The sequence below is a fragment of the Camelina sativa genome, chromosome 17, assembly GCF_030686135.1.
Source record: "Camelina sativa cultivar CO46 ecotype springtype chromosome 17, ASM3068613v1".
Taxonomy (NCBI): Eukaryota; Viridiplantae; Streptophyta; class Magnoliopsida; order Brassicales; family Brassicaceae; genus Camelina; species Camelina sativa.
The window spans coordinates 23,527,481-23,553,313 of NC_141896.1; the positions used below are offsets into that span (position 1 = coordinate 23,527,481).

Sequence of the window (25,833 nt, forward strand, 5' to 3'; positions counted from 1 at the left end):
GCTATAACACTGGTTAAATTTTATTTAATACAAAATTTTGTCTATTTCTATTTAAAAATAAAATTTTAATATGTTGTATTAGTTTATGTACTTGAAGTTATTTCAATAATCTTATTCTACCTCATGACTTGAATGTCATTATAAGACATAATTTTGTGAATTTGGTTTTTAAAAAGCGAGTTATTATATTATGAGTAATTTAATATATTGTTATACTTTCTATTTTAATATACTTGGTTTTTAAAAATTCTTTCATATTATAGTGACATATTATTGACATTACTATAACAAACCAATTTAGAGTGTTTATAGTTTCTAACTTTAATATCAAGTTTCAATATTTTTAAAATATTTCAAAATAAATTATTTAAAGTTTATTATATTATATAAAATTATAAAATTCAAAAAAGTATGAAATTGAATGTAAATATTCAAATTTTGACCCGTTACTCAGTTAAATTTTAATTCAATAGATATTATTTTTAAAGAATAATATTAATAAAAATTGAATATTTTATAGATTGAATCATTTATATTTGTTTTTAAAAATTCAAAGTATGGTTTATCCGGAAATAAAACTATTTTTAATTATAATAAATAATATGATAATTTATTTGTTTCACAAAATATACTCATATATAAAAATGAGAGGTGAAATTAATATGTTAAGTTAGATATCAAAGTATGTTAATATAGACAAGAATTAACGAATTCTAACCTTGTTCCTTAAATTAACAAGGAAAGTTCTTGACTTTACAATACACTTTCAGACAAGTAAGTAATCTTCAAAAACCCCTTTCGGTCTGTAATATTTTTGAATGCGAAAAAATAGATGTCAGTATTACTATTTAAAAATCTGTAACACTACTTTATGCAAGTTTTGTTAATACTTTTAATCAACCTTTAAACCTTTTGTATTCTTCTGCTATTCCTATAATCTCTACCAAACGGTTCAAACTTACATTTTTTCCCTTTTTCCTCTACAATTCAGCATCATCAACTTACATCTTTTATTGTTGATTTGGCCGTCCTGCTTTACTCGGTTTCTGATATCATAGCCTTTATTTTATTACTGTTCCTTGAGCTTTAAGAAACACAACAATAGGACTTAGGGTTTCATTCTGTGAAATCTATCAATAATACGAATATACAAGATGGTGGGATCATCTTTACCACCACCTAGTTTCAGATTTCATCCAACAGATGAAGAGCTTGTGGTGGGTTATATAACTTGCACAGAAGAAACGAAGGGCTTGAGATCGAGCTCGAAATAATTTCATTTATGGATTTATACAAGTTTGATCCTTGGGAGCTTCCAGGTTTGTTGCTTCTTGAAAATTTTTGACAGAAAAAAAATCCATTTTTTCCAATCTATAATATAAATGATCATCAATATTTTGTTTTCTTACAGAGAAATCGTTCTTGCCAAATCGAGATATGGAATGGTTTTTCTTCTGTCATCGCGACAGAAAACACCAGAACAAATGTCGAATAAACAGAGCAACTAAATCGGAATACTTGTTTTCATAGTTTACCAATTGATAGTTTTCTTTTGGTATTCTTCCGCTTTATAGGGATACTTTGCGTTGTGTCGTGTGGTAGGTAAGACGAAATGAGCATACGGTTAAGAAATGTGAAACCAACTCACCGGAGGTTTCAGATGACCCATTAAGAAAACAATGTTGAGAGTTCTTGTCAAGCAAGTGACCTAGAAAAGAGTTCTTGTGATGCAAGTTACACACGCTGGTCTTCTACTAATTGCATATCCGTGAATTATCTTTTCAGGTTTAGCTAATTAAATCCAAACTCTGAGAACGTTCCATTCACTAATCAATGTCACCGTGTCTCAAACAATTCATTATTACTTTCTTGCAGGAAAATTCACAAATCTCAAATAGAAAAAGATTCCGGTTTCCAAATATTTGCATCGCCCGAATTCGAATATCCACCAGAGTTCTTCGCAGCTGATTTGAATTTCGATTGGGAATTGGAAAATCCGTTCATGTTCGATTGTCATTCAGAAGCTCATATGAACAATGAAGTCATGAACGATCACATTCTTCGGTAAAGAAAAAACATTATACAGTTCACTGACTAGACTGAATCTCAAAACCAAACACTCCCATGGATCAAGATTTAACTATAATCTTGTTTATAGAATATATATATATATATATATATATATATATATATATGTTTTTGTGTGTATACACAGATAAAGTATATAGTTGCATATTATAAAATTTAGAACTACAAGATTCTCTTCACCTTCAACTAGTAGTTATAAACACACTTTTCATAGACTTTTAGGTCTAATAAGTATGTATAATCAATGTTGTACAATTACATAAATGGAAATGAATTATAATTGGATACGTTTATTGGAATTTGTTGCGATTGGTTTTGTAATTAATACAAAGAAGCAATATAGGGGTTACAAAAGACCAATACATCATCAAGACTAACCTTATTTTCATCTCCAAAGATAGATTCTTTCCCATCTTTCCTCTTAGCATATGACAAACCCAATCTTGATTTAGCCATCCTCAAATCGCCAACGCCTGAGTTCGTATCCGGACCCGCAAATCCGCCCATCACGGGAGCTAAAGGCGGTCCTATAAGAAGCCCATCAGCTCCGAATTGAGGCCCTCCGCGTGCATAATCAAATAGAGCTGCTCCACTTCCTCCAATCTTTGGAAGGACGATTGGGTCATCACAATCGTCGAGCCAATAGAAGAGGAAAGCATCAAATGTATCGTAATAATCGTCAGTACTTTTATAACCTTCTGGGCTAAATCCACCAAACTTGAAAGACTTGTCTTTAGCGTAAGCTATGATAACACATGGACCTTTGAAATCACAACGTTCATGGAACTTTGTTGCACTAAACCCATCAATGCTTGCCTTGTAGCAACATTTTAATTCTCTTCCTAGTAAAAAAAAAAAAAAAGATTATTACAAAGCTTGAAGAGCTTTAGATAAGACATACTTCTTCACATGGATTCAGAGTTTTAGATAAGATTATTACACCAAATGAATTGTTTGCACACATAAAACTCAAACTAACAAAAGTTAGATCTCAAAAAGGACTGAAGGAATATGGATTTTGTGTTTCGAGAGTTTACCCTTTAAGAAGGTTTTGTTTACCAACGAAAGAGAGAAAGGAATCTGGACGTCGTCGTGGTAGGCTGGTTGTTGCGGCAGCCGGATATTGTCTGTTTTCTTGTCGGAGTTCCAACCGAATAGACCGTTGTAAGGACTTATTCTCTTCGTGGTCTTGAAGGTTACGGTATGAATTGTGTTTGAGATGGCACACGAAGCCATTTTTTCTTGCAAATAACGGCCACACAACAAAACCCACAACAAGAAAACTAGGCACAGCATTTAAGTAATTGTGGTTTTTAAGAACTTGTGGTTGTCAGTGCTTTTGCTTACAAGTGTCCAAATCCACTTTAACCGAACAAAAACCAAAACCGTATTGTAATATACCGATTTAGAAACCGAACCGTAGATACTTGTTTTTCTCCAAAATCGAATTGAAGATCATCCTTAATAAGATTGGCTCTAAAAGTTCTGATCACGATTGTAAGGTTATATTTTACATCGTGCAGGATCTTTTGTCGGAAAAAAAAAAACAAATTTGGTGAGTATAAATATCTCTCAAAGAAGAAGCTAAGCTTTTATTTTTTTTACTTACAAAAGTAAAAAACTGAAGTTGTGATGAACTCTTTGGAACCAGAAGCTAATTTCAGCTTTTATGAGGTAGCTCCAAAGATACGGATTCGCTGTTGAATCAAACTTCGACAACAAGGACAAGTGACTTTCCTTCCGCCATTGTTGTTGCTCGCAAAGAAGCTATCACTGCAACTACCACACACAACTTGATGCGCACAAGGAAGGAACACCACAGAGACTTCATCTTTCATACAGATGATGCATTCTCGATCATAGTTTGCTTCATTCTCATTAGTCCCTTCAAGTTTATCGAGTTCTTCAAGCAGCTTAGCAATGTTTTCTCCTTGGGATTTTTCGGCTTTCCAAACGTTGTTGGATAAGTGGCTTGAGTCGGTATCTGAAGAGGCTCTGAGTCTAGAGAGTTCTTGCTCTAGTCTTTGGTGATCATCTTTGTGTCTTTGGAAGTCTAGTTCGATTTTTAACCGTAGCGTCTCGAGCTTTCTCTTGTTGTGACCCTCAGCTGCTTCTTTCGAGCGTTGTTCTTCCTCCATTTGAGCCAGAGCTTCCTCCTTTGCTTTCTGCTCTTGTCTCCATCTCGCCTGTGATTAACATATGAACGAAAATATATCAAGAAGTCGACAGACTAACCTTTCTATGATTAATATTTCATGTATCAGCTACAGTCCAAGTAAGCAAGCAAGCAAATCTAAAGCAAGTTTTCGAACAAAATATGCAGCAACATAGGTAATGTCCCCGCAATTAGGTAATAATACCCACCCAGGAAGAGAAAGAATATATTGACCACCATTTAGAGAAAAAAAGCTATCCCGTGAAACTTATCACTAGTTATAACAAATCATCTGGCTGAGTACTACAACTCAAAACTGATTTTGTAAGATTATACTCATATCAAATCTAGGTTCCATACACCCTCGTGAAAATGCATACTACAATCTAAGACAGGACCAGCTTGGCAACTAGATGTATGCCTCAAATGAGACATGTGTAAAACATTTTTGGCTTCCTAAGTAAAATATGTACTTCACAGAATTCTAGAGTCAAAAGTTGTGGAGGATCTAGACTATAGAGAACTTTCAGAGTGTAAATAAAGATAATACATGAACCAACGTACCTCGATGTCCTTTTCATCCTGTGTAGTCTGAGCTAAAGTCCTATAAAGAGCATTGATTTTGTCTTTCTCAGCGGTAATCTCATCCTGCAACTTGAGTTTCTGCTTCTCCCATGCCACAAGCTTCTTCAAGCATTTTTTCTCCTTCTTTGTTTCTTCCATGCACGCTTTAAGCGATTCGGAAGCACTTAATTTGGAACCCTCCCTCTCTGCTCGGATTTCTGCATTTTGATTCTCAAGCTTTCTTACTATCTTATTTGCGCTGTCCATTTGAGTAGTAGCTTTTTTAACTTCACTTTCCTTGTCGTCTAATCTTTTAAGGGTTGATTCTTCAACAGCTTTTTTCCCCTTTTTCAGCAGCAGTTGGATTGCTTCTCTTTCACTATTCAGTGACTTAAGGTCGGCCAATTCTTCGCTAACCTTTTGGGCAGCTTGCATTGCCTTCTGGTGAGCCCATTCCTTCCTCTCCTTTAACTTCTTCTCGAGATCCTTGACTTGATGAAGCAGATTGACTATCACACAATCCTTACCATCCTCACCCACCGATTCAAGATTATCATCATCAAGGTTCAGATCACGAAATTTCTCCAACACCGAACTAACACTTTCTTCACTCCCTGACTTGCGTGGCTGCTCACAAGTTTCCACACGTGCAGGATCGCCACTAGTTCCAGACTGAATCTGCTTCTGCTTCATACTAGCACGAAACCCAGCAGCAAAAGCTGCAACATTCCGCTTCAACAAGGACTTCATGGAAGGGGAAAGATTAAACCTTTTGGGACAATCAATCTCTCTCTGCAGTTTTAACTCAGCAGCAGCACCGCTTGTAGAAAACCCGTTACCAGAAAACTCAGGCCCTCCCCCGTTCCCAAAATCCCAACCCCCATGGAAACGACACAATGCTGGCGCCATGAAACCAGCGATATCTAAACTAGTACTACCAACAACATCTTCTTTATTGCTATCATCATCCTTAGTACTACTAGTACAACAACAACGAGCTCTATTCCCTGGAGTAGGGATATCCATAGTAGTCGCCCTACCAACATGGAGCTCACTCATTAACAAACACCACATTGCATCACCTTTACTCAAATTAGGCTTAACTTGTTGCAGCAAGTAAATCATACCAGCAAGCGAATACTCCTCCAAATCTCTCAAATCAGTAAAATCAGTCTCTGATCGATCCTCAACTTCACCATCACAACTAGTGCTGCTATTCAGATAAGACAATGAATTATTCACAATGTTGGTCAAAACATCCAACTCACCATAGCAGTGACCATTACTCAAAACCGCTTTAACCGCGACACCTTCCTCGTAACCCAAGTCAAGAAGCTTGGAAACAGCTTGGTTATAGAAAAACTCCAAATGTTTAAGCAATATCTCTTCCAAATGCTCCTCAGTACAATAACCCCACATGTTCTCCTCCTCCTCCTCGCTAGGGCTCGACGACGAATTAACAACAACAGAGCCAGAATCAGTAAGACCTGGATGATAAACAAGGTTTTTGAGACTTGACTCCACGATTGATTTCGACAGAGCAATCCTCTCGATCAAACATAGAGGCGGGTCGGATCTTAAGGCAACGGGTCGGATCCTACGGCTCGGTTTCACATGCTTCTCCCTCACAGTACAACCCATTTCTATATACCAATACAGAAAGGGATGAAAACAAAAATTGAAACTTTACCCCAAACAAAAATTTCAAAAAAAAATGATAAAGAAGAAATGGGCATCGAAGAAAAATGATAAATAAATGATTCGAGCAAAGAGATGGGACGAATAACTCACTGATCGGTGATGGCTGAATTTTTTGTTCTCGGCTGAGAATATGAGTTTCGGCGAAAAGGTTATGCGAGCGACTGAGAGAGAGAGAGAGAGAGAGAGAGAGAGAGATAAACTTTGGTTTCGGTTTCTTCCATTTCTGGCGGCGCCAGAGAATATATTTATGGGCTTTGGGCCCATTTACATGATACGGACTTTTTTTTGGTCTTTTTGATAAGATAGTCGCATGGGTGGAGAGAGATCCGGTCAATTTGTTTGGTTTCGGTTATTAAGAAAGTGAAAACAAGTAGTAAATGTTTTTGCAATTTTGGTTTGGTTTAGTTTGATTTTGGTTTTGATTTGGTTCGTCATTTTGTTAGAAAAAACTTATATAATATACAAATATAATGACTTTGCTAATATATATTAGGCATGTTATATTGTATTAATAATTTTAAAATGTATACATTATATATGGTCATTATTTTGTTTAGTACCGTTACAAAAAAAAAAAAAAATCGGTTTCAAACACGGCCGATTAGAACAAATTCATATGATCATAAAACCAACTGGTTAGAAAGCAAATCTCCTTTTGGTTTGGATTCAAAGATTCATTGAGGTTAGGTTCAGTTTTTAGTCTTCTATTATTATTACATGTCTTGTACGTGTCCCTTTGATGCTTATCTATAAAAACCCCTAATTTATAGAATGGAATAGATGTTTTGAAAATTAGGTTTGACAAGAAATGGGATCGTATATATATGACAGCTTCATGGTGTTGGGATTTCTTGATTATAATAACTTCCTACTAATTCAAGTTTTCGTCAAAATTTCGTAGGTTAAAAGTAAAATATATTTTCTACGAATTTTTTTTAGTAAATCATTTTGTTTTTTTTTTTTTCGTAATTTGATGATGTTGTTCGTTTGGATGATTTATTTTTATAGATTTTGTTCGTTTTCGTTAAATTAGCATATGTTTTATTTTGTAGGTAGGAGTTCGGAATTGGTATATATAGTGGGTTTCTTCCCTTTTGTGATTATTCTATATGATTGTGTTACATTTTATAGAATTTACCACATTCTCATCTTTATATAAAAAGACGAATGAAAACAAAAAAGGCTTTTGTATGCATCTTCTTAAGCTGAGCCATCACAGTTTGGAGTAAGACGTGGACAACTCCATAGCCGCACTTTGATGGCTATCCAAGCGTCTCTTAGAGACGTCAATGTCCAAAATGTTCTAATCTAACTCTTTCCTTTGTCCTTTTATTCTTTCTCTCCTCCCATTCCTCCAAATACCACACACATATACATAGGTGCATACATACATGCATTGGCTTGGTGGTCATGATGGAATGGGATATTGATAAATATTATACTATGTATGCTTGCTTCTGGAAATGGCATCTTCTGTTGAAGTGTCTTTTACAATTTCTTTGGACAAGATGTTTGGATTTTCCACTGTGACCTCAAAATCTCTTGTTCCAACCCATAAAATCGACCATTTTGTCACATATATCTACACACCCATTTGATATATATTGCCTCCTTTTTGAATAAGAGCATTTGTTTTCATATATATAATGGTATTGAACGGAAGAGTGTTTCCTTTTAATATTCACAACATTCTTCAAACTTTCATATTTTCTTTCTTTTCTAAAGTTAATGGTTGATCCAAAAGATTTGTCATATTTTTGTATATAGCTTGGGTTTACAAAAAAATGTAAACCCATATACATATTTTGCAAAGTTCTATGACCGATGCCATTGGTAGAGAAGTTTCTCCTACGAATCTAGCTAACCTATCAACTTGATCACCAAACTGATTGTGGACAATTCTTTTTTTTAGGTTAATTACGAACTAAAAACAGCTAGAAGGACCCGACGAAGATTCACAAACTTGATCCAACTGGTCATAATGATTATGCTTCCTTGTTTTTAATTTATTTTATGGCAAGATAGTAAAGTACAGTATCGGTCTATAACTTTTGTAAAATCTCGACATGTTATTCCTTAATGATATTTACATGATTTACCCCCTAAAAAAAAGTTATGAACTCTGCCTTTCTTTTGATTTTTGATTCTATTTTCTATTGCACCTTCGTTACTTAACCAGTTAGAATAGAAATCATCATTATTACAATCTTATATACATTCCATAACAAAACGAAAGAAGTTTTTACGATGGAGATCGTGACTCACACCATGTCACATGTGAAGTGTACTTGACATAACAAGATAATAAAAGAAGAATATATATATATTTTTTTTGGTTCAAAAATAAAAGAAGAATATAAAAAAATGGGTTTTTAGAAAAAAGAAGCATAAACATATATAAGAGAAATTGGCCCCATCGAATAAGTAAACAAACATTGGCAAACCAAAACTTGATATGATATCCAACCAAATAATCACACTTATTGTTACCCTTACCCACTGCATTTTCATATAAAAGTTCACTTTTAAGATTTAGCCTATAGAATAATAATTGTAGATTGAATTGAATGAACTGCCAAACAATAAATTGTAGGTTTGGTAAAACAAAAGTGAGAGAAAAACTAAGTTTCCACTGATTGGGTAACTGAATTTCCTGTGTGCATGGCCCATGGTAAGTTTTATTTTATTTGTTGCCTAGCCTGGCCCGTAGTAATTTGGATCAATTGCATATTTTTTACCATACCTATTTTTTTTTGTTATGCAAAAAAGTTAAAAATGTATTGAATTTGACAGTGAAAATATATTGAATTTGATAGTGAAAAATATTGAATTCGATTGAAGTTTACGTTATATATGTTTCCAACGGACATGTATATTTTTCCAATTTTTGCGGAGAAGTGAAAGATTATAACTTGCACACTTAGTTTTTTGTCAACAATTGATGAAGTTGATGTATACAGTAAAACTTCTACAAATTAATAATGTTAGGATCTTGAAATTTTATTAATTTACAAAAGTTTTAATTTCTCGATAAATTAATAAAATATTAAATTATAAATAGATTTTCTAATCATATTTTCAAAATTTTTTATTTTAAACTATAAGTTTTTTTGTTCTAATTCATATTTCTTTAGAATTTTCTTTATTTATAGTTTTTTATGCTTTTATATTTTACATTGTTTATAGTTCTTTACATATGTTGCAGATGAGTTTCATCAAGAATAAATATTCAAAAGTAAACAAACAACACTATTAAAATTATATTATACTACATTTTCTTAGATATATAAATATATATATATATATCAGTTTATATAATTATTAATTTATGATACTGATGGGACCATATGTTTACATAGAATTTCCTAAAAAATTATTTTCTTATTATTTTATCGAATTATGCCATTTTTTACACTGTTTCAACTCAAGATTAAAATAATTTATTAATTTATAGTGATTATTAATTTATAGAAATTTTACTGTATGAAATTAATCGTTAATGAAAATATATTACAAACAGATATGTTTATGTCCAATTTTTGCGGAAAGATGGAAGTTTAACTTTCGTGCTTAGCTTTTTGCCAACCATCGATCGGAATTTACGTTATATATGTTGTCAACAGACATGTGAATTTTCTCTAACTTTTGCGGAAAAGTGAAAGATTAACTTATGCACTTAAAGTTTTGTCAACGATCGATCGAAATTTTGATATATTAATCTAATCATTAACGAACATATTTATATATTTATAATATTTTACTAACGGACATGGCTGTATCTCAATTTTTGCGGAAAGATGGAAATTAAACTTTCATGCTCAAATTATTAGACTATAAACTCCAACCGATTATTTTTTATATATTTTTGAGTTTCAAATTGTTTATTTATAAAAAAAAGTTAGAATTTTACAAGAAAATTCCCATTTTCTCAAAAAAGTTGCCTCTTTACTATAAGTTCATATTCACAATTTTATTTTCTTTTTCTCTTCTTTTGTTTTTTTTAATAGAAAGTTTTATGTTTTCATTTATATACTCTATCTAAATTGATAAAGGCAAGTTGCAAGAGAGGGTGTGTGTTTGCCCCACTCCTCTTCTCACATCATAATAATACACAAACTTCAAAGTTTCCGCAGTTCACATTCCTTTTTCCCGTAACTCCCCAATACATCATTACACATATACATACAAAAAAACATACACAACCAAACGTTATGTAACTGCAAAAACATAAAAAACGAGAATTTCACACTCTCTCTAGTCAAAGAGCTTCATGGCGATGGTGTGACCAACCCCAAAAAAGTAGTCCTTCACATGTTTCTTAAGTTTCAAGCATTGAATTGTTTTTCCTTTCCTTTTATAAATAGTGAAGACTTATCTTCATTTTTTTTTTCATAATAGCTAAGATTTATTTTCCTTTGAAAATAACTACAGATTTGTTTCTCTTAATTGTTAGATATAATTTTCATACTTTGTTATCATTGTTTCTATGTGCTTTGTTTTTAGATGATGAAAGTGAGGAATTGGGAGAAGAAGTGAAGAACATAATAAGATGAGATGTGTCTTCTTCTTCTAAGTCACTAAAAACATCAACAAAGAGAGAATCCATTATTATATAATATATATAGAGAGAAAAGATTTATCAAAATTTTTTTTTGCAATCATCATTCTTGGAGTTAATAATAATGCCAGTCCCCCTTGCACCATATCCAACACCTCCAGCTCCGGCGATGGCGCCGTCGTACACTCCTCCGCCGGCAAATGGTAAAATATTTTTATTATATGAAAAGATCCTCTGTTTTCAGTTTCTTTAACAATTTTTTAATAAAGTTTGATTTTTTTTTTTGTTCAAATTTCCAATTTTTTGTGTTCCCACCCCTATTGATCAATTATTTTCCCAGAAACCCATTTATTTATTCCACATGTGTTCATAACTCCATTAATTTATTTATTTATTTATTTTGGCCAAAAGAGGACATAAACGATTTGAGATTTGTAGGTAGTACAAGTGGGCAGAGCCAGTTAGTGTGTTCAGGTTGCAGAAACCTTCTGATGTACCCCGCCGGAGCATCCTCTGTCTGTTGTGCCGTCTGTAACGCCGTCACTGCCGTTCCTCCGCCGGGTAATTATTTGTCAGATCATAAAAACAAGTTTGGTTAAAAGAGATATTCGAGGTTTTTTTTTTTTTTTTTTTTTAATAACTGATTGGGGCAATGTAGGAACGGAGATGGCACAGTTGGTGTGTGCAGGTTGTCATACACTTCTTATGTACATTCGTGGAGCTACAAGTGTTCAGTGTTCTTGTTGTCACACTGTTAATCTTGCCCTCGAAGGTTATATATATATATATAAATACATGCATATATTTGGTGTTTAATCAGTTTTTTTATTTTATTTTTTGTTGATTGTTTTTTTTTTTTGGGTTTGTGGTTTAGGGGAATACAAGAAACAAAAACCTTTTTAAAACTAGTTTTACGAGTTCATTATATATATATATCAATTTTTATTTAATATTATATTGTGTGTCTTGGTTAATTTATTAGTTGTTTTTATTCAAAACTTTTTAAAAATTAAATATTTAGTTTTGGTTTTTGGTTTTTATGATAAAACAATAAAACTACTTTTGTTTATATGTGGGTCTAGGTTAGTTTCGGTTTCGGTTTCTTATGAAAAATGTTCTAAGTTTTAACTCTAAATGTCTTGCATGTGTGTGTTCAGCGAATCAAGTGGCACACGTGAACTGTGGAAACTGCAGGATGTTACTGATGTATCAATATGGAGCAAGATCTGTGAAATGTGCCGTTTGTAACTTTGTTACATCCGTTGGGGTTAGTTCTCTCGTTATCCCAAAAAAAAGAAAACAAATTATCTTCTTTTTTTACATGATAATGCTTCGTTATATAATGTTTTTTGTTTTTGGTTGCTATTGTTTTGATAATGCTTGTAGGCTTCAGCGAGCACGAGTGATGCGAAATTTAACAGTTAAAACTTGGACCAAACCTATCAGTATAGAGCAAGAATCAAATCAGTTTATCTATCTCTCTTCGATCAAGAATCCGGCGGTGTGATGTTTTATGAGTTTGAAATCAGAAGTAAATTAAAATAATATGTATCAGTCGAAATTTCTGACTATGGCCTCTTTGTCCGTTTGTATAGGGCTATCTATCTATCTATCTATCTATCTCTCTTCAGTTTCTTTGTTTTGTTTTAGTTGGTTTTCTTTTCTCACCAGTTTGTAAGAGTGGTTCATAAATCAAAAAGCTAAACTTTTATGGTGAAGAAAATAGATTCTTAAATGCTAATTAATACCATGCATACATTTTATTTTATTTTCTGTTCAAGCACAAAAGATGTCGGTTACAAATTACTCCATAGATTTTGAAATAAACTTACCAATAAAAATTAGAAATTTAAAAGTGAACATTATTTAACATACGTGTTAATGCAAAAATATAACATAAAATCAAGAAGATTTGTGGTGTATATCAGTTCAAAAAACTTATGATTTGTTTTTTTGTTGTTGTTGTTGAATACTATATATAACAAGAAGTTGTTACGGTTCGTACTAAAAAAATATAAAAATTGAACGACAAAACAGTAGGACGGACGGAGATGTAATAAATAAAACAAAGTCAAAAAAGGCTTTGTCCCTCGATAATGACTAAATAAAGTCCGAGTCAGTCTACGCTAATCTGTCTATGGATAATTGGGGTGGACTTCACTCACTCACGGGTTCACTTACGATTTGATCTTTGGTTAGTCTTAAGTGTCTTTCGAATGTCTTTTCGTTTCTCTTGATCACGGCAAGATTTATAAAATTGGATATTTATGAACATTTTTGCTCGGCGATCTGAAATAAGGATAAGATAAAATTTTCGTTTTCTTGTCTGTTGATGCTCTATGTAGAAGAAGAAGATCCGTCCATGTGATTTTTTTAGATATATATATATATATCTCTTGATTTCCTTTTATAATTTAATGCTATCTTTGACTAGTCAATTAATTCTGTATTAACCAAAAATAGATTGCTATAACAGTTCTTAAGGGATAAGTGTAAAAATAAAATTCAAGAATTTCGGCAGCCAAATCTATCAATGGACATATTTGACATTTCATGTCAGTGTGTCACGTCACTTACCAAAAAAAAAAAAAAAAAATCTCTCACCATATCAAATACACTGGAAGGTAAATGATATCCAAACTTTTGTTCCATACTAGTCAAAGCATATAAATATGGCACACCATAACAAGATTTGTAACATTATAACACAACCTAACAGATTATTTTACAAACATGATTTTCAAACATTTTTAATGTAAAATAAAATAAATCATAACCCATATTAACAAAAGTTATGATAGAAAAGACAATAATTTCTAAATTTTCCACTCATATTAAAAAAATAAGTTCTACTATACTATTAAAAGGAAAAAATTATGTAAATTTTGTTTTGTCCTCTTTTAATTCATTTTCATTAGGAACAATTTCTATATATTTTTATATAAATATTTACATTAAAATTCGACAACAATGTTATTATTTTAAAATAAATAACCTTTTTTTTTTGAACGAATTTAAAATAAATAACCTAACATGAAATTTTATTGTGAAACGGGGAAAAAACATTTTTAGATACAAAAATCATATAGCATAATATGAAAATTGCACAAACGAAACGCAAATAATAGAACACAAGAGAATGACAATTAATTATGTTTAGCTTAGACAAAAAAAAGTTCATCACAGAAAAAAAAAACGAAGTAAGTAGAGCAAATGAACTTTACAACATAGACAGAACAATCGCAAACACAAAACGGACCACAATTACTCTAAGATGAAAATGTATCGTAATCAAAAAAAAAAAAACAAAAGTACATCAAAACATAGAGTAGTCCATTGAAAATCTGACAGCATTTTAGCAACTGCCAAACTAAAATCAGACCCAAAATTATCGGGTTTTTTTGCACACACATGTTGAGACAGGAACATATCATCACAGACATGTCAGAAAAGGTTGGTGAGTGTTTTTCAATCGGTTTTCAACTCAGTGTCGTTATGTCAAAAGAGACCAATTCTAAGAAAATATCAAAGAGGTATATTCTATGCAATGTTCTAGACCTTCTTAGTAAATAATAAAGGAGTTCGGTAGATAACAAAGGAACAAAAGAATCATATACCAAAAAGCATTTCATATATGCCCACATTGTTATCATCATCATCATCTCTCTTACGGTCACAAAAGCATTGCCTTTCCTTCTCACAGTGGACCACAAAATATGTAATTATTTATCCCACATCCAATACTTGAATTATTGACCATTACTTGGGAGTTAGGACCAAGGGTTACCACTTACCAGTTAACTAGAGTCTATGGATATGCAAACAAAAACTATGCTTGCTTGAATTTGGAGTTACTGGTGCAAAGGTTCATAAGTTTTTCCTTCTCCACTAAATGATGAATTGTTGGGACCTTTTATTGGAATATCAATGAGTTCATTTAAGAGACTTACGAGATACGAGGATGCACAACGAGATTCAGGACTAAGAAAGTAACACTCACTAGTCACTTCTAATAAAAAAAGTTTTGCGACTTTACATGCTTCTTTTTTTGTTTCTATTCGTCTCCCATGGCGAGTTCAAGGGCGTAATCGTCTCTTTCCTGCAGTGTAACATTGATAAATCTGTTAAAAGACCAATGCTAATGCAAACTAAAAGAACTTTAACTCATTCTGAATCCTCATAATAATAATGTTAAAGTTTGATCTCTTTGACAACATCAAATCCATTACTAGTCCTAGTGAACGGCCTCCAGTTAACAACTTTAAATCTATCTATCGATTTATCGAGATCCACTAGGCCATTTTGTGAGTGATTGATTTAGAAGACTTGGAACGAGAAAAACCAAAGTTGTTTTTCTTGTTCTGAAAACTTACAATTGGTCCACGAGCGAAGTATCTTCCAAACTGTAGCCAGTAGACCTGTGTATGCCATACGATTTAAAACTGTGTAAGTATAATGAAATGAGAGAACACAAGACTTGTTGTAGCAGTTCTTGGATTCTCAGAAGAGTAATTCTTATAATAAGCTACCTCGTCCTCGTCTTGTGTTTCTACTTCAAGGTCAGATGTAGGGAAACCCACACAAAGAAGCGCATACCCCTGCATGTATAAGCCACACGACTTAAAATGCAAGATAATCTTGAAATTAAGGTCTAAGAACCAAAATTGCTATGCTTTCTAAAGGATTAGCACACCTATTATTATTATCTTAAACCTGTACTTCAATATAATTATTGTTTAGTAAGAAGAAGAGCTTGTTCCACCTATAATACATAACACATTTGCCTAAACGCTAACAGTAAGATAAGTCTTGGAAACTGTATAATAATGTAAAGCAAAGATGTTCACTTAGTGGAATGCAACCTTACAATTCGGTAATTGTTTAAAGCATAAGCATTGCATTGTTTTATTGACTCAATAACAGTTGGTCCTAGTTTTAACAGACACATACTCTCACCAACACAAAGTGTCTAGGTAATTCCAGCCTACTCGTGTCTCTAGCCAGCTTTAAGGAAAAGAGATATTACCTGGGACTTGAGTTCAGCTGATATTCCCAATGCTTGTGGCTGCCTTAGCTCTCCAGATTTAACACGTACAGCACAACTAGTACAGCAACCTGGCCACGTAAGATTGCAAAATCTCAAATCGTGGACGAACCAAAGCCTACTTCACCAAGTATAAATCTCACAGGAACAAATATCATGCATATAGCTCTAACATAACTCCATTAGTGATTTGAGTTATCCTAATCATCTACATTACCTTTAAACTTTCAAACCATGGGAAAAAAGTCGACTACAAGGAAACATATACACACTGTAGAGTAGAAGAGTAATGAAAGAGGTCAATGACAATAGCACAGTACCATGTCTGCAGGCAAAGGGAAGAGTAATGTTCTGAGATTCAGCTGAGTGCAATATGTACTGGTCCTGCATTTCAAAATAGATTTCCATGTATCAACAAAGGTGGATTATCTCAAATACGCTATACCATATGTCCAGACGTAAGAATAGCTACATAACTAGGAGCTGATTCATATCGATCTAGTTCTACTTTCATCCGCTCTTACGCAGCATTTTGAACATGGAAAATCAAAGAAAGTGAGCAACTGAACTTAAGTAGAATCTAATTTAGATTAGCCTGAAAGAAACTGCTCAAAACACATATCAAGGAAGTTTGAATCCACACACACACACACACTACTTGGGGATCTCTACACTCCAGAACATACATTGCGTTTAGCGTTAATGCATAGGAATTTTTGTGACTACAATAAGGCGCAAATCTAAAACATTCATTCATCTCCAAGTATAACTAATAATAATCCAAGCTATGAACATTCTCAAAATTACATCTTCCTATTCTGTCTGATACAGCAAATGAACGAGAGCTAGGGATTCGATTGTGTAGCGAATCAATCACAATCAGCGAGATTTTTAAAGCAACAAAAGACCAGTAAGTAATACTCTCTCACCTCTGGAACCTCAAACTCGTGAACCACTCCTCGTTGTCGATCGTGAACAGTGACCTTATGAGAAGGAACAGACAACGATCCTCTATCTGATGGAGTGGAAACTTCTACAGGAATCCGGAACTCACACGTCGTAGCCTTAGCTCCTCGCCGGAGTTTCGGAGAATATCGCCGATTGATCGCAATTGTCTTCCGTTGAAGCCAAGTACAAAATGTACAGGGCAAAACCAGAGCCATGGTTTTGGGAAGATTTTGGATTTCGCGGCTTTACTAGTCCAAAGGGGTTGAAGAAGAAAGAAGAAAGAAGAAGAAGAAGAAGAAGAAGATAAGGGACCAACCAACCTTCGCTTCCAAAATCATAAACCGGTTTACTAAAATTCAATAATCATCGAAGCCTAAACCAATCCGGTAGACGGTGCATGTGATCAAGTGTTTTATACGTGCGTGGCACCTTAAATAGACGCCCGAGAATTAAACCAGGACACGTGGCCAAAATTATAACACGTGGCCATTTCAACCGAGTAAGCTATTGATACGTTTTTTTTTTTTTTTTTTTTTTTTCTTTATTTAAATCAAACAAGAACCATTCGATCAGTTGTAATTACTAATTAGAGAAACAAAGACAAAAAAATTAAAAAAAAAAAAAGACGAAAAAAGAATGAAATCGGTGAAACAGAAGATAAGCGATATGGCTAGTACTGCCAAGGAGAAGATGGTGATATGTCATGCAAAAGCCGATGAGAAGGTTCTAATCGAGTATTAACAATGTGTTTTGTGTGGTTATATCGGACTCTATATATACGTACTAATGTTTGATTAATATATGTATTACTGATGATGATATAGGCGGAGCAGGCGATGGCAAGGACGAAAGAGGAGAAAGAGATAGCGCACCAGAGGAGAAAGGTGAAGGAAGCAGAGGCTAATATGGATATGCATATGGCTAAAGCGGCTCATGCTGAAGACAAGCTTATAGCTAAGCAATCTCACTACCACGTTACTCATGGTACGCATGTGGCTCAGCCTGCGCCTGTATCGGCTCCTGCCCCTGTCATGGGACATGGTTACGGGCTTAATCCTGCCGGACTTACCTCGGTTCCTCCACCGGTGTATCCTCCTACTGGACAGCATCAGGCTTAGCATCCCACGGGACATCGTCATCATTACAGAAATGATTTTTGCTCTTAACTCTTTTTTTTTTTTTTGGTATTTTACTAGTGTTATCTTCGATAAATCTTTGGACTGTATAAGTTATATGATGCCTTTTGACAACAAAAAAATAAAGGGAAGAAAGAAAAAAATATTAGGGGTTGTATGATATTTCTGTATACTGTATTATTATATATTATTGGTTATTCTATGCATTATCTTGTATTAGAAGACTGACTCACAATAAATCTGAAAAAGGCATGCAGAGTACAACTATCTTTTTGGTGTTCTCTAATTTGGTTAGTTGATATATTTATTTTTATTTCCAAAAAAATTCGTAATTAGGGAATTTGGTTTACAAAGAAAGGTTGATGTTTAGAGTGGAGACTGGAGAGATATGTTGGGTTAAACAAAAAATTGGCAAAGAAGATATATTAATCTGATTTTTAAATTATCATGAAAATGCATTTAAGTTTCGTATGGGAGAAAATTAAATTCAAATTAAGTTTAAAAATTCGTAGTGATTGTTTCAAGAAATCATGCAATCTTCACAAAAATAGAGATTTTGGAGAGAGAACATATCCAATTATGGATTTACCAAGTTTTTAGTTATGATCGATGACAATGATCTCATACCTAAACTTGAATTTCTATTAGACAATTCAATTATTATCCTCTATGCATATGTTTGTGGCTAATTGTTTTGAATGTTCTGGAAAACATTCTTCCATTTCTCATGTCTACCTCAAATCTTTCGGTTATTGATTCTCTCGCAATTTCTACTTTACCAAAAAGAAAAAGTTATTCTTAATCCTCTAATATAAGTTCTCTTTGTGAAATCGAATATTTTTCAAGATATTAACTTCTTTAAACAATCCTTCCACTCATAAATCCGTATGAATATATTCGTCAAAAAGCCTAGTGCTTTTCCGATCAGAGGTGTGCATGAGCTCATTCGACCGCCTTCATCACGAAAAGTCATGGAGTATGTCCAGTCCAGCAAATTTTCATCACGCCAAGTCCCAGCCACTGAAGAAGAAAAATTCATCTCACTCAATATTCTTGAGAATTTACTCCGGCTATAGCAACAACAAGGATACACTCATCTCCACTTTGGGATCGTACTAATCGGTCTAACCTTACACACTCGAAAAGGACTACCAGTTGTAGCGCGCATAACTTTGGTAGATTCAAGACTCAAATCATACCAACAAGCTTGCATCGGAATAGTTCAGACAACATTAAATGCATGAACTGTTTTTTTTTTCAGCAACGCATGAACTGTTTTTATAACGCTCGCAGCTCATTACAAAAAAAACATATATGTTATATCACTTAAATTGTATCACAAAACTTAATCATATAATATTAAATTATTTATTGATAAGTGAAGCAAATATATATGATTTAGCATCAATTATTACAATTGATATTATAATTATCTAACGATGACAAATTGTTAATGTATTCTCTGCAATTACCAATCGGATATTGAAGTGTATGTGTAATGCTTGTGGGAAAGCTTGTTTTTATCATGCTGGTTAAAATTTGTTTGAGCATATATATATATATATATATATATATGACTCTATTGTCACTACAAGTCCTGCAATTAATATATGATATATCCATACCATGGATAAAAAGGATTAGCACTACCATATGTTGCAAACGTGTAAAAAAAATTATCAAAATAAACATCTTCTTAATGCTATAATATTTAATTACTATGCTTTGAAATTGTATACATTAATTGAAAGATAATACTATTACACACAAATATACTCTCATCAGAATCAGAGAATGAATGAGAGAGATGTCAAACATAAAGATTTATAAGCAAAGTACATGTACTTTGGAAATTTAATCTTTAAAATTTTTAATTCTTTGGAAAGAGATTTATAGTTATGCTATTGGTCTCGGTTGAAAAGCTGGAAACAAACCCATTAAAGACAAAAATATCGCAATGCACATGTGCCTTAAGAAAACAAATATGAATCACTACACACATAATCCAAAATGCCAATACAAAGGGTCTGTCACCATAAACTACGCAATATATACTACAAACTACAAACTACAAACAATAAAAAGAGATATAAACTGAGTATGAAAGCATAGTTCTCTAATAAGTAACCATTACAACGTAATTAGTTTGATTAATAACGAAAGTAAGGAGAACTAATAAAGCGATGGATTAAGAAGAGATCGTTGGTTTGCTAGTATTATTATACTATATAGATTTTGGCATTTAATGTTAAAAATAAAAACAAATTATTTTCTACAGTAGATCATAACTTTTCGTGTTTATTAGTTGAGCGAATAAGCACATTGATGTCTGTAATTTATTCTCACTAGTTCCATTGACTTACAGTCTTACACCAAGTCCAGGGAATCAATTCAACAAGACACGTGATTCAGAGTAAATGATAAGAGACTTTTGAAATCTGCTGCACCTAAACATAACACACACTGTAATTAAGGACATTTTTCTTTCTAAGTCGTCGTAGCAATTTAAAACGCAAACGTGTGAACAAAGTAAACCATGACATTAGGTTTTGAGGATGCTATCAACATACTCCCCGTAGTGAATTGTGTGGTATGTCGGGGGGAGGTTTGGGCCAATTTTCCACATATATTAAATTTCTATTTCATGGGATGATCTCACTGAAAAATCACCATATATATAAGAAGAGTTGTAGAGAGTGGACAAGCGAAAACAAAATTACAAAGAAAACAAAAACCAAAAAAAAAAAAAGATAAAAAGGAAATGAAGTGTGTTCACTGGATTCGTGTGTGTGTTCTACTACTTGTCTTGAATACTAGTTCAGAAGAGCTCACCATTTCGAGCTCTTGTCCCACTCATTGTGGAAAGGTCTCGATACCGTACCCTTTTGGGATCGGAAACGATTGCTACCTCAACCGCTCGTACGAAGTCCAATGCAACCAGTCTACCTCCGTCGCGTATCTGCCTAGTATAAAGAAAGAAGTGGCGCAAATCGACCATCCGAGACCAGTAAATATTTACGGTTACGGGTCGTCCGTTCCGCATGGAACACTCCGCATCAAAACGGAAATAACTTCTGTGGGGTGTTCTGGGGACAATGGACAAAACTTGAAAGAGCTTCTGAATTTCACGGGAACCCTCTTTTCCATCAGCGAAAATAACACACTCGTGTCTTTTGGGTGCAGCAGCAAGGCCACACTAACGAATATTGATCCCAGAATTGTTGGATGCGTCTCCATTTGTGATCCATTTCATGACCTACCACTACAAACGTTCTCAGAAACAAGCTGCTATGGCTATACATGCTGCAACGCAAGTACACCTGCGGACGTCGGTCAAGTAATTGGCGTGAAAATAGAGAGCAACGACGGTAACGAAACAAGACAAGAGTGCAGTGTAGCGTTCTTAACCGATGAATATGGCCAACCCTCACTGTGGCGCAACAGAACTGATGCGAAAAAGCTTCACGCTGGGAAATATGCTACAATCGAGCTAAAGTGGCAAGTTATTACGTCTAATCTTACGTTTGAAGAATCCTTGGGGTGCCGCCAAAACCGTTCCGACTATTACTCTAACCCTTGCTACTGCGAATGGTTGGCCATTGATACGCTGCTCTACCTAAGATGTGCTTGTATCAATGGTTACGAGGGTAATCCTTACCTTCTAAACGACTGCAAAGGTAAATACTTGGAGCTCGCTCTTCAAATCATATCTCTACCTGGCCTATAGTTAAATTTAGATCATATCATATTATTTATTAATTTCTTGAATTTTCATTTTCATCTAGATGTTGATGAGTGTAAACAGCTCAAAGATGATGGACGTCCCGGCCTTTGTACTAAAAGCGGCGAAATTTGTCAGAACATTCCGGGTGCCTATCGATGTGTGCCCAAGAAGAGTAAAACATTAGCAATCTATATAGGTAAAACCCAGTAACTTTATTTAAAATTTTCTCCTTAAATAAAGATCACCTTTTTAAAAAATTGTTGTCACATCTTCACTTTTAAAACTAATAATTTACTATTCAGCAAATATAAATTTTGTTCAACTTACTTTTCATGAAAAAAATTAGTTACACTTCTGCCTCATGTTTTCCAACCTTTTTTACTTCAATGTATAGTTTATAATTTTTTTCATTGTTCCCATCGAACAAACTTCATTTTATGCTTTCACCTTTAAATTCTAAACCCTCAAAACAAATCAAATTCAATTTCTCACATTTGAAAAATATTTTCTTTAATATATCTTAATCTTTTCCATGAGAAACTAGCCAAAGTTTTATAAATTTTATTGCCCAATAACTGTAGAAAAGGTTTTAATTAAACATCTTGAACGCTTGACTATTTTTGTTAAGTTAATATTTACAGATTCCCTGCTAAGTTACTAAGTTTTATATAATAAGATAGTTAATGATGATTGACTAATTTGTTAACCAAAAAAGAAGGGAAGATCATATACTTAACCGTAGATTATATATAAATTAAAAAAAACTAGTACTGGAAAAGAAAAATCAACACATTACGATATGATACTACTAATGAAAATTAAAATGTAAAATATTATATATATATATATATATATATATATATATATATAGATATTGGGATACATTACACAATATGACACTGTATCTTGGTTTTAAAGAGTAAAACATGACTTGATCATTGTAAAATGCTCTGATTTAAAAGAAATTTGTACATTGTTTCTTGACTGGGTGATAGTTGGTTTAAATAAAAACAAGTTTTAGAAATAAGTTTTGTTGGGTTAAAGTAGTGAATTTCATAAATTAATAACATTGTAATTTATTGATGATGTGGGAGTGAATGTACGTATTCGTTTTTTTTTTTAATTAATACATTTCATTTAATCACTAAAACGGTAAGACAATTGACGAAATTGATAACACTTGCAGGGGTCAGCATAGGTTTGACAGTGTTAGTGGTGGGCGTTGGAATATGGCTATACATCGTTATTAAGAAGTATAGAAAGACCAACCGCATGAAAAAGTTCTTTAAGCGAAATGGAGGTCTTCTGTTGCAGCAACAATTGGCCTCAAGAGAAGGCTACGTAGAGAAAGCAATTGTATTCAGCTCTAAAGAATTGGAGAAAGCTACAGAGAACTTCAGTTTAGACAGAGTGCTTGGTCATGGTGGGCAAGGAACAGTGTTCAAAGGGATGCTTGCTGATGGTAGGATCGTAGCGGTAAAGAAATCTAAGGTCGTGGATCAAGATAAGCTCGAAGAGTTCATAAACGAAGTTTGCTTACTCTCTCAGATCAACCACCGCAACATCGTGAATATATTAGGATGCTGTCTTGAAACAGAGGTGCCCCTGCTTGTTTACGAGTTCATCTCCAACGGAAACCTTTCCCAACTTCTTCATGAAGAGGATGATCACACATTAATCACGTGGGAGTTACGTGTGCGAATTGCCATAGACACCGCGGGAGCTCTCTCCTACCTTCACTCGGCTGCGGCATCTCCGATTTATCACAGAGACATTAAATCTGCAAACATACTGTTAGATGAGAATTACCGAGCCAAGGTTTCGAATTTTGGAACTTCACGGTCTATAAGCGTTGATCAAACTCACCTGACAACTGCGGTTATAGGTACTCCAGGATATGTTGATCCCGCGTACTATCAATCCAGCCAGTTTACGGACAAGAGCGACGTCTATAGTTTTGGAGTTGTGCTTGTTGAGCTCATCACTGGCGAAAAACCTGTTTCTTTCCAGCGGTTTGGGGAAAACAGAACATTGGCCGCTTACTTCAATCTCGCCGTAAGAGAGAATAAAGTTTTCGACATTATAGATTCTCGAATAAGAAATGACTGTAAGCTCGGACAAGTCATGGTTATCGCAAACCTCGCAAAAAGGTGTCTGAATCTTAGCGGAAGGAAGAGACCAACCATGACTGACGTTTGGTTGCAATTAAAGAGTTCCAGACATGGAGATCTACAAACAGAGGTTGAGGTTAACACTAGCGATGATGATGATGATGACAATTAGCGTAGTGATCACTTTCCATTGTAATAAATTTCGGTAAGTAAAACATATTGTGTAGTTTTGACGTGGCATCATCTACACAAACTACTTATGCGATGCAGCTTATATTGAATTTTGTATACTCTTATGATTATGATGACTGTGCTTAAAGACCTTTCAAAATTATTTCATTTGGCGAGTAGATGATGACATATTGTGTGTGTTTACATCACCTGATCGGTTCCAGTTTATTGCAAATTATATCTTGACTTTGGCATTGTTCTTCTTCTTTTAACAAGGAAGGTATATATCTCGAGTTTCACATACTCATGATGTTATCAAGTAAAGTGCCTTTATTTGTCTCACTGAAACATGATGTTATGATAGGGATAATTATAGAAAGAGGCATTTGTTAAGCAAAATATTAGAGATTAGGAACTTCTGACCATGCTTACAAGATTAGGCCTTTTAAATACTTGTTTTTGAAGATTTTGCCTTCTGTGAAACAATCCAACCCTTTTTTATTTAACAATTAAATACAATGTAAACAATTATGCAGCCTATACTACTAAATTAAACCAACCCAAACCACAACTCCTCATTAAACCAATAACAACTAGTACACACAGCGGAAATATACCAACCATACAAAACCATTACAACATCAATACAATAACAATCCTAAGCATTCTATCCATCAACCTAGCATATCTCTATCCAAGGTTCCAACAGCATATCCAACAATCCAATAACACACAAACGAGACCCTAGATCAGCCTCCTACTCATCACCATGATTCCACAACACAAACCTGCACACCACAAACAACAATTGAGATGCGTAAGTATTATCACAAATACTTAGTGAGGCAATCCTCCCATCTACTGGGCTATACACACAATCAACTGAGAAACCAATGCTTAACAAATGACAACCAAACACAAACAAACCAGGAAAAATCACGAAACAAGCAACTTGGTGTCGACCGACACCAGAGAGGTGTCGATCGACACTGGCCAAACATGGTGTCTAGGTGTCGGTCGACACTCCCTTCGCAGACGCGAACTGCACGAATCCGAACGACGAACCTCCGTTTCAATACGCCTACAATCTGTCCCAAACTCTCCCAAAAGCCTCAGGAACCTATAATAACCATAACACAACCACAACAAGCAAGAACAACACCACAAAACACAACAAATCAAGCAAACAAAGGATTCTCAGGCTTAGATAAGCCATGGTCATGCACTCACCTTATCAACTGATTATAGCAACCAATACAACCAGTTGAGACCCTCCTAACGTCTGAAACAGCCCAGAAACGCCCTACAACAAGCCACACAACCAAAAACGACTTATAGCAAAACTGGACAGAAACATCAGAAAAGAACAGTCTCAAAGACGAAACACTAAAATGAAAACCAACCGTTAACGAACAAATCGCTCCGGTGAAAATCTATCCCTATACGTCACAACGCTTCCCACAAAATTTCAGCACGATCAGGAACCAGACGAGACCACGATCTCAATTACAATCCCCGATGGTTCCAACTCGCGTCTGAGAAAACGTGACTCACGAAACTGCCAATACCTCATCGAGTTTAAATCCAAAACTACTTCTGTAAAAAGGAGAATGACGATGAAAGACATGGGAAT

At 34.0% G+C, this 25,833-nt stretch overlaps 6 protein-coding genes across 7 annotated transcripts; 3 read left to right on the forward strand and 3 right to left on the reverse strand.

Moving 5' to 3' along the window:
• Nucleotides 1-2,263: 2,263 nt before the first annotated feature.
• LOC147924256 (uncharacterized) lies at nt 2,264-3,479 on the reverse strand. The gene is made up of 2 exons (XM_087494262.1): nt 3,126-3,479; nt 2,264-2,930 (listed from the first exon to the last, which is right to left on the reverse strand). The coding sequence occupies exons 1-2, from the start codon at nt 3,382-3,384 to the stop codon at nt 2,410-2,412; spliced, it is 780 nt and encodes a 259-aa protein (XP_087350388.1). The 5' UTR covers nt 3,385-3,479; the 3' UTR covers nt 2,264-2,409.
• A 39-nt stretch (nt 3,480-3,518) lies between these two features.
• Nucleotides 3,519-6,712, reverse strand: LOC147924257 (MND1-interacting protein 1-like). Of its 2 annotated transcripts, XM_087494260.1 has the most exons (3): nt 6,599-6,712; nt 4,808-6,450; nt 3,519-4,274 (listed from the first exon to the last, which is right to left on the reverse strand). In XM_087494260.1, exons 2-3 carry the CDS (start codon nt 6,446-6,448, stop codon nt 3,756-3,758), a joined length of 2,160 nt encoding a protein of 719 aa, XP_087350386.1. In that variant the 5' UTR covers nt 6,449-6,450; nt 6,599-6,712; the 3' UTR covers nt 3,519-3,755. The 2 variants fall into 2 exon arrangements, with proteins under 2 accessions (XP_087350386.1, XP_087350387.1); XM_087494261.1 differs by lacking the exon at nt 6,599-6,712 and having other exon boundaries at nt 4,808-6,491.
• Nucleotides 6,713-10,562: 3,850 nt separating this feature from the next.
• Nucleotides 10,563-12,789, forward strand: LOC104777286 (protein LOL1). The gene is made up of 6 exons (XM_010501501.2): nt 10,563-10,807; nt 11,012-11,269; nt 11,505-11,627; nt 11,725-11,838; nt 12,224-12,333; nt 12,453-12,789. Exons 2-6 carry the CDS (start codon nt 11,191-11,193, stop codon nt 12,489-12,491), a joined length of 465 nt encoding a protein of 154 aa, XP_010499803.2. The 5' UTR covers nt 10,563-10,807; nt 11,012-11,190; the 3' UTR covers nt 12,492-12,789.
• A 2,170-nt stretch (nt 12,790-14,959) lies between these two features.
• LOC147924258 (ferredoxin C 2, chloroplastic-like) lies at nt 14,960-17,641 on the reverse strand. Its single transcript, XM_087494264.1, has 6 exons — nt 17,040-17,641; nt 16,431-16,494; nt 16,093-16,181; nt 15,596-15,664; nt 15,440-15,484; nt 14,960-15,165 (listed from the first exon to the last, which is right to left on the reverse strand). Exons 1-6 carry the CDS (start codon nt 17,271-17,273, stop codon nt 15,121-15,123), a joined length of 546 nt encoding a protein of 181 aa, XP_087350390.1. The 5' UTR covers nt 17,274-17,641; the 3' UTR covers nt 14,960-15,120.
• A 13-nt stretch (nt 17,642-17,654) lies between these two features.
• On the forward strand, nt 17,655-18,400 carry LOC104757625 (late embryogenesis abundant protein 18-like). Its single transcript, XM_010480376.2, has 2 exons — nt 17,655-17,781; nt 17,883-18,400. The coding sequence occupies exons 1-2, from the start codon at nt 17,695-17,697 to the stop codon at nt 18,174-18,176; spliced, it is 381 nt and encodes a 126-aa protein (XP_010478678.2). The 5' UTR covers nt 17,655-17,694; the 3' UTR covers nt 18,177-18,400.
• A 2,506-nt stretch (nt 18,401-20,906) lies between these two features.
• Nucleotides 20,907-24,378, forward strand: LOC147924259 (wall-associated receptor kinase-like 10). Its single transcript, XM_087494263.1, has 3 exons — nt 20,907-21,871; nt 21,980-22,114; nt 23,105-24,378. Exons 1-3 carry the CDS (start codon nt 20,956-20,958, stop codon nt 24,199-24,201), a joined length of 2,148 nt encoding a protein of 715 aa, XP_087350389.1. The 5' UTR covers nt 20,907-20,955; the 3' UTR covers nt 24,202-24,378.
• Nucleotides 24,379-25,833: the final 1,455 nt, after the last annotated feature.

What these genes read in the sequence shown, in the direction of transcription:
- LOC147924256 (XM_087494262.1), bottom strand. Translation starts at nt 3,384, where the DNA reads ATGCTGTGCCTAGTTTTCTTGTTGTGGGTTTTGTTGTGTGGCCGTTAT. An exon ending in AAACAAAACCTTCTTAAAGG is followed by an intron (nt 2,931 to 3,125) that starts GTAAACTCTCGA and finishes TTTTTTTACTAG; the next exon opens with GAAGAGAATTAAAATGTTGC.
- LOC147924257 (XM_087494260.1), bottom strand. Translation starts at nt 6,448, where the DNA reads ATGGGTTGTACTGTGAGGGAGAAGCATGTGAAACCGAGCCGTAGGATC. An exon ending in AGGATGAAAAGGACATCGAG is followed by an intron (nt 4,275 to 4,807) that starts GTACGTTGGTTC and finishes TGTTAATCACAG; the next exon opens with GCGAGATGGAGACAAGAGCA.
- LOC104777286 (XM_010501501.2), top strand. Translation starts at nt 11,191, where the DNA reads ATGCCAGTCCCCCTTGCACCATATCCAACACCTCCAGCTCCGGCGATG. An exon ending in CACTCCTCCGCCGGCAAATG is followed by an intron (nt 11,270 to 11,504) that starts GTAAAATATTTT and finishes TGAGATTTGTAG; the next exon opens with GTAGTACAAGTGGGCAGAGC. An exon ending in TGTTAATCTTGCCCTCGAAG is followed by an intron (nt 11,839 to 12,223) that starts GTTATATATATA and finishes GTGTGTGTTCAG; the next exon opens with CGAATCAAGTGGCACACGTG.
- LOC147924258 (XM_087494264.1), bottom strand. Translation starts at nt 17,273, where the DNA reads ATGGCTCTGGTTTTGCCCTGTACATTTTGTACTTGGCTTCAACGGAAG. An exon ending in TCCCTTTGCCTGCAGACATG is followed by an intron (nt 16,182 to 16,430) that starts GTACTGTGCTAT and finishes TTACGTGGCCAG; the next exon opens with GTTGCTGTACTAGTTGTGCT. An exon ending in ACTTCGCTCGTGGACCAATT is followed by an intron (nt 15,166 to 15,439) that starts GTAAGTTTTCAG and finishes GTTACACTGCAG; the next exon opens with GAAAGAGACGATTACGCCCT.
- LOC104757625 (XM_010480376.2), top strand. Translation starts at nt 17,695, where the DNA reads ATGAAATCGGTGAAACAGAAGATAAGCGATATGGCTAGTACTGCCAAG. An exon ending in ATGCAAAAGCCGATGAGAAG is followed by an intron (nt 17,782 to 17,882) that starts GTTCTAATCGAG and finishes ATGATGATATAG; the next exon opens with GCGGAGCAGGCGATGGCAAG.
- LOC147924259 (XM_087494263.1), top strand. Translation starts at nt 20,956, where the DNA reads ATGAAGTGTGTTCACTGGATTCGTGTGTGTGTTCTACTACTTGTCTTG. An exon ending in CCTTCTAAACGACTGCAAAG is followed by an intron (nt 21,872 to 21,979) that starts GTAAATACTTGG and finishes ATTTTCATCTAG; the next exon opens with ATGTTGATGAGTGTAAACAG. An exon ending in AACATTAGCAATCTATATAG is followed by an intron (nt 22,115 to 23,104) that starts GTAAAACCCAGT and finishes TAACACTTGCAG; the next exon opens with GGGTCAGCATAGGTTTGACA.